Below are 7,266 nucleotides of genomic sequence, written 5' to 3' on the forward strand. Positions count from 1 at the left end.
AGTCAAGCTCGACACCATCCGGATCATTCTCAATATTGCCCTTGTTCACCATTGGGATATTCACCAAGTCGATGTCAAGAATGCCTTCCTCCATGGTGATCTCCAGGAGAATGTGTTTATTTACCAATCTCCAGGTTATATCCATCCTACTTTTTCTTCTTATGTTTGCAAGTTAAACAAGGCCTTATATGGCTTAAAACAGATCCCCTGTGTCTAGTTTGATAAATTTAATACCTTCCTTATTGCCTATGGTTTCCAGTATAGCTCTGCTAAACCTTCACTTTTCATATATCACTCATCTCTAGGCACTACTTTTTTACTCTTATATGTAGATGATATTCTTCTCACTGGTTCAAACCCCTCACATCTTAATGCCTTCCCTACTGCTTTTAGTCAACTGTTTGCAATGAAATATCTGGTTCTCATACACTATTTTTTAGGCATTCAAGTCACCTGAACTCTCAGGTGTAGTTTAATCTCAATCTAAGTATGCCCTTGAGATGTGATTAAGAAAATGATTATTAGTGAATTTGTATTTTTTCTTAATGATTAAGGATGTTGAAAAAAATACTTTAAAAAAATCACTTACATTAGTGTGCAAATTTGAGAAGCACATTTGGTGCCGCCTAGCATTATCCAAAAATAAAATAATAATGTCTTAATAGGATTGGCCAGTCAACTCTGACCTAGATGGGACCGATAAACTGATGGCTAACTTTGTAAATATTAACGGTGGAAAAAGTTGGCACATTCTTTTAAGAAAAATACTACTTAGCCCACTCAATTTGACCCCTCATTTTGACACCTCATGTATATTATTTTACTTTTTAATTTTTTATTTACTTAATATTTAAGGAAGTGAATATTAGTATATTCATATGTTTTTAATATTTTTTTAAAAATGTTTTAAAATGATAAAAAAAATATGAATAAAAAAATTGAAAAAAATAAAAAGGTGATTTTGGCCTGGTGGTTAGTTGTAGCAGACTACTCTGAATGGCAGAGTAGCACTGCTCTTCTTTTAATACGCCCGAATGGCTGTGAGATTTGGATGATCTCTCCAAGTGGCAGTTCGAATAGTGACTACAAAGCCTTTTAAAATTAAAATTAGGAGGGATGCTCAAAATCATCTCACACAGTACATTTTATATATTTTAGATTTTATTGTTTTTTTTGTTTTTACTAAACTAATTAAGTTATTCTGCTCATCATTCATACATCGCATACTTTTTATGAAAAAGAGAAAAAAATAAAATAAAAGAAATATGGTGTTTGGTGTATAGAATGATAAGAAGAGTTATTATAAAATTAGAATTTATAAAAGTTTAGGGCTCATATTTTAGGATTTATTGATTTAGTTTATTGTAAAGTAATTAATGAAATCACAACGTGGTGATGTGTGATTGGAGAGCATAAAAACCGTTTTTATACAACTCGAATGAAGAGTTGTATCTCATAATTAATGTACAGCTCGTATAGAGCACTGCAAATCTCACACTACTACATTCTCAAATTAACGTCTTGTCCAATCGCTGGCATTAAGAATTGATGAAGCCTCTATATATAGATGAATTGGATTCATTTAAACAACTTGACCTGGAGTACTGATCCACCTCACATTTTTTAATTCCTTACTATGCCTTAGAAACGAATAGGTATAACATTATGACTACACATTTCCAAATAACAACGAAGATGATGCTTAATTTCAAATTTTTAACCACGAGGATTATATTCTTCAGGATTAGGATGTTGAGATAGAAGGAGCACCCTGCACTCTTTCACCTTCACATTCGAGCTACTTGTTTTAAATGATGCTCCAATGTAGCTCCATCCATCCAAATTATTTGATTGCTCCAAAAACCACTTGGCTGGTAGATACACCCCAAATCCAATTGGCCCTACAGAAGGGTCTTCGGGGGCACGAAGGACTAAGGGTTCTTTTAGAGGACCTTCATTAGTCACAAAATGATAAAAAAATTCAGCAAAGTGGCCTTGGTTAGGATGATTTCCCTTGAAGATCCTTGGATTTGAATTCTCTACCTAAACAGTAAAATGAACATATGCCTCCCACTTACTCTTATTATCTAAGTTTGGATGGATTTGAAGTGTTACATGAGAACCTAAACTTCTCACGTTGAACCACTCTGGAATTTCTTCTCCCAAGGAAGACGCACACATTACCTTGGGATTAAAACAATTACTTTCCCGCATGTGAAGTAAGAACAAAAAACAGAATGATGTTAATTGGAGTATAACAAAAAAGAATGAAAAACAAAATGATGTTAATTGGAGTATAATAAATAACCACTCCCACAAAACATCTTATGAAAAGATCAAAGGGACTCACAACATCATAGCCTTTTGTCTACAAACTACTTTCTTCATGATTCAAGCTTCTAATGTAGTAGACTCTGTCATCAAAACCAATATAGAAGGCCCCAATAGAGTCATCATTGGTCATAAACATTTCTTGCGTAAAGCAAGCATCATTTGAGCCAAACTCTGGCATTGCAAAAAGCTTAGTGAATTTGATAGCAGTTCCACCTTTATACAATTGTTCTAGATACCCCTCACCATTCATGTCTTGAATTCCACCAAGTGCTAGGCAATTAGATACATCCAAAATTTTAAGAGATGACAAACTACAAATAACTCTCAGAAAAATTGAGAGCTTTTTACAATTATGTAAAGACAATATGGAAAGGCCGCATAAACTCATAAATGATGGGGGTAGTTCCTTTATGGCAGTACCATCCAAATAAAGTAACCGCAATGAAGCCATGTTTCCCACAATGTCTAGGAACTTCTCAAATCTTGAACAATCAGAAAGATAAAAATATTCAAGAGACTCCAAGCTAATCTCATTTGGAAAGCTTTTAAGGTGTTTGCAAGCATGTAAATTCAATTGTCTAAGCCGTTTGAGAACACCAACAGATTTGTGGACCTTAGATAAACTTGTACAACCTTTAAGCTCTAGTGTCTCAAGACTTGGGACTCCAGTGAAGTCTGGCCAACAAGTTTTGAGAGACACTAAGATCAAAGCATTTCAAACTCCCAAAACTCTAGTATAAAACAATAAATATTGAACAAAAAAAAAGCATTAACGAGCTTAGTACCATTAGTAGAAAGAAGAACAAGAAGAAAACACCTTACACTAATTCCCTTCCACAGTTGCTTAATGTGACTGCATGGAAATCTAAGTTCAATAAGATTGCCTGCTTGAAAACTGTTTGACAAGGATTTTGAAGGATATTCAGACCATTCTAAGACCCGTAACCCATGTGTTGGCATGAATCTTAAAGGGCTGCTGTGCCAATGTAGATTCAATAACGTATCAGAGAGATTAGAAAAACTCATGTTGACAAAACTTGTGTTGCGAATTTTAAGAATTCTCAATGTCTTCATCTTTGAGAAGGCTCTAACACTGAATCGTTCCTCATTTTGATTAGGTAAGTTTAGCACTATGCCTTCAATCATGTCAGTTCCCTGAAAACCAAGAACAATAAAATTGTGTGAGAAATATTTGTAAAAAACTTAAGAATTAGAATGAAAATACACTATACATTTATATCTGGATTAGTCCACTTACAGTATTATTCTTCAACACGTGAAGGACATCCTTATAATGCCACAATCTACTACGCCAGCCAGGCTCTTCGGGGGATTCATCATAAATTATTTACTGACCCATTTTTTGTAGCAAATCATGCATCCTCAACCTTTTAGATGAGATGGTTATAAGACATTTCTCCATGAGAATATCAATATTGAGGTATGGGTAGTAACTGAAACTTGCTAATATATCCATTAAAATGTTATCTAAAACCTCTCCATTGAAAAAGCAAGCAATATCTAAAAATAGTTTCTTTTGCAAATACTCCAATCCATCAAAACCTACTTGAAGTATATCTAAAATTCCTTTATTAGGATTTGCTTGTAGTTGATCCAAAGCACCTTTCCATGCATTTGTTCCTCTACCAAACAAGAAGGACCCTAAAACTATGAGAGCTAATGGAAGGCCTTAAGTATATTTCACAAAACCTTTGGATAAATCCACATCATTTTCCTTAGGGTAGGGTTTCTTGAAAGCTGCCAAACTAAAGAGCTACAATGCTTCATCATTATTCAACTCATTAACCTTATAGATATCATTCATTACATGTCTTTTCAATAGATGGTTATCTCTGCTCGTTAAAATGATTCTATTCCCTGGACCAAACCAATCATGGCTTCCTGCTAATGCTGTTAGATGTTCTTCTCTGTCCACATTATAAAGGACTAAAAATACTTTACTATAACATAGTCTATTCCGTATCATATTCATTCCCTCATGATTGTCCCATATATATATGGGAAAATCTAGAGACCAGCTGGTCTAGAGACAAGCCATAACTAGTCCTCCAATCTCATTTCTCCATGTCAGCATATTATGTGATTAACTATGTTCTTGCCTACACCAGATCTCATCCCTTACCCAAACTTCCCCCTCATCTTGTTCATCAGGTTTTTTGTTTCGGTTTCAGTGCATCAGGTTTTGTGAATGAAGAAGGATGGGATTGGAATCGGTTGGGGTTGAATTCGTTGAATTGGAAGAGTTGGTCCGATCAGTGATCGGTTAATTGATTTTTTTTTTTGGGTTCTCTTTATTTTGTAACTTTTAAAGAAGCCTATGGTGGAATCGATGTTGGAGACATTGGGCAAGGTCAATTTCCGGGTCGGTGCTTTATTTTGGGGCTTCTGGGTCTAGGTCATGGACCTCCTTGCACGTTGTTGTGTGGAAACCGATTAGTTTTCAGTTGGGTTTGAAAATACGAGTTTTGGGTATTGGGTCAGCTAATGCTTAAAAAGGGAAAAGCCTTTAGGCACTTATGAGTTGAAAACTCCATTGACATGATTAAGAAAGGACTAGCTGCCTTGACAATGGAGTTGCCCTTACAAATTAACAGTGGGCCAGTTTTGGAGGGAAAATCTCGGAGGGAAAATCAGATTTTTTAGGGAGGGGAACGTATTCGGTGCAGGGTGTCTCCCAGCGGTGAATTTTGCTATTACGTGTAGTAACAGGACGTAATCAACTGATTTCCCTTCTATTATGCTAAGACCCTTCATGTTACGTGTAGTCAACCCGTTGGTGGGCTATTTTTTGCTCAACAGCAACAGGGCTGTTGTAAAGCGTTTCTCTATATATATTGCCCTTTCCACGAAGATCTTAGAAAGAAGTCATTTTTGTAAAGAAACTAAACCACGATTTCTAGTTTCTTCTCTAATACTGGCAAAAAAGCTGCTAGTTTCAAATTGGTAAGATATTCTATCATAAATGACTTTTGCCAAAGTTGTCTTACCCACTCCGACCATACCATGAATTCCTATAAAGCAAACATCATCCAATCCAATACCAAGTATGTTCATCATTTCCTCCACACGGGATTCAATTCCAACAAGGTCCTTGGAAAGAGTTGAAATGTTACGACTCAATCCTTGAAGTATCCTTTTAATGATTTCTTGGACAATTGTTGATTCATACCTGGGAAAAATGATAAGATAATTAATTATTATGAGATAGTGATAGCCTTTCAAGAGCCAAATGTATGATAATGTATTAATGTGGAGTATAGCACATTATAAGGAGTACGGTTTTGGGATTTTGGTAGTAACCTCCATGCTCCCTTTGTATAAGGTATTACTCTACCATAAATAAGGGTTATCAATAAAATTAGAATTCTGTTCTCATATCTACAATATTATAGCACCCTAAATATAATGTTTAACTTTTGACCCTTACATGTACATTGATTTTTGGTGAGAATTAGGAGAGTTTGGGTGTTGTTTCTAAATTATAGTCCAAAGGAGATTTGTAGGTTTTGACAAGGAATTAGGGTTTCTTGGTACATTGATGATTTGGGAGTTGTTGTTGATGCCAAATCCAAAGGTACAAGACATCATGATGTAGTTTCATATAATTAATAGTAAAGTACAAGGGAATCGGCTTAGGGACCAATGTAATGATATGTAGTCAAAAGTAACTGATGCATATAGTAAAGCGGCAAGAGGAAAGAAGTTGTAGCTCTGAGGATGAAGGGAAGCCATAGAAATGCTGACTTTTAGAGGAATTGATATGGATACGATGAGATAAGATGAGATTGAGATGAAATGTTTTTTGAACCTAATCTTGGCAGTAGCACTTCTCTAACAAAAAAGTAATAGATCATAAGGATCAAATGTTTAATTTATTTAATTAAAGGGATTAGATTTCACATCAAGAATTTATAATTTTTGTCACATAAGCTGGATTGCTAATTGATCAACACGAGTCTAACATGTGTATTTATATGGATCCATTTAAATTTGATTGGTACAACCGGCCAAAATCCTATTTTATGGGGGTACAAATTTGAGAATCTCCAACATATCCATGCATGCTCTCGCTATAAGAATAGAGGAAAAAATGTTACCTAAGATGAAAATACCATCCGGATATGTTGCCCACTTCTTTCAAAGGAACTCTCCACGTTTGCATCTTCTCCATATCAATATTAGGGTCTTCTTCATACCTAGCAAAAGCTTTTGCAAAAGCCCCAATTTGGTTTCATACCTCAAATGGATCAACATGGTAGAAAACAAGCAAAACTGTCAAACCCATCTCTCTCATGCATTCAAAAATCTAGGCAAGTTTAGTCAAGCACCATCTTGAGGAAGCATAGTTTTTTGAGATAATGGGGATGGCGTACATGGATTTACGTATTGCTTTCAAGAGATCTTTAGAAATATACTTTCCTTGCTCAAGTTTCTCATCATCCTTAAAGGCGATAATGCCTTTCTTTTCTAAAGCAGTGTATAAATGTTCGGTAAAACTCTTGCGGGTGTCTTCACCTTGGAAATTGAGGAAAGCATCATGTATCCATCGAGGTCTTAGAGAAGTGGAAGATGATGGTGGTACTGATGATGAGGCTCTTTCAGTGCTTAGGGGAACCATTGGACACTTGAAAAAAAAAAACTTGTTTAAAGAAATGTTTGCTAGTAATTTGGAGATCACTTGGAGAGAATTATGAGAAGAGCAGTACTAACTGGCTAGCTAGAGATATATATAGGAAAGACTCCCTTGCTTTCCAAACTATCAAACAATTTAACAAACATCACCATTAGTGGGAATTAGGCCAGCTTGATCATGGGTTGATGTTAATTTCAGCCTAGAAGACATAAAGAAGACGGAAGAAAATTTGGGATTAGTTGACAATTGATTCACTGCAACCACGTCTTCCACGGCAT

General features: G+C 35.4%; 1 protein-coding gene across 1 annotated transcript; it reads right to left on the reverse strand.

The window, feature by feature from the left end:
- Nucleotides 1-1,716: 1,716 nt before the first annotated feature.
- LOC108993605 (disease resistance protein RUN1-like) lies at nucleotides 1,717-6,973 on the reverse strand. Its single transcript, XM_018968590.2, has 7 exons — nucleotides 6,684-6,973; nucleotides 6,468-6,551; nucleotides 5,271-5,524; nucleotides 4,142-4,281; nucleotides 3,120-3,489; nucleotides 2,380-3,009; nucleotides 1,717-1,952 (listed from the first exon to the last, which is right to left on the reverse strand). Exons 1-7 carry the CDS (start codon nucleotides 6,971-6,973, stop codon nucleotides 1,717-1,719), a joined length of 2,004 nt encoding a protein of 667 aa, XP_018824135.2.
- Between the last annotated feature and the right edge of the window lie 293 nt (nucleotides 6,974-7,266).

This window comes from Juglans regia, chromosome 11 (genome assembly GCF_001411555.2).
Source record: "Juglans regia cultivar Chandler chromosome 11, Walnut 2.0, whole genome shotgun sequence".
Classification (NCBI taxonomy): domain Eukaryota; kingdom Viridiplantae; phylum Streptophyta; class Magnoliopsida; order Fagales; family Juglandaceae; genus Juglans; species Juglans regia.

Excerpts from the sequence above, each read along its gene's own strand:
- LOC108993605 (XM_018968590.2), bottom strand. The coding sequence starts at position 6,973 with ATGGTTCCCCTAAGCACTGAAAGAGCCTCATCATCAGTACCACCATCA. Across the intron at positions 6,552-6,683 it reads AACTATGCTTCCTCAAGATG|GTATGAAGAAGACCCTAATA; the intron begins GTGCTTGACTAA and ends AGCTTTTGCTAG. Across the intron at positions 3,490-4,141 it reads TAATGAATGATATCTATAAG|GGAACTGACATGATTGAAGG; the intron begins GTTAATGAGTTG and ends CTTGGTTTTCAG.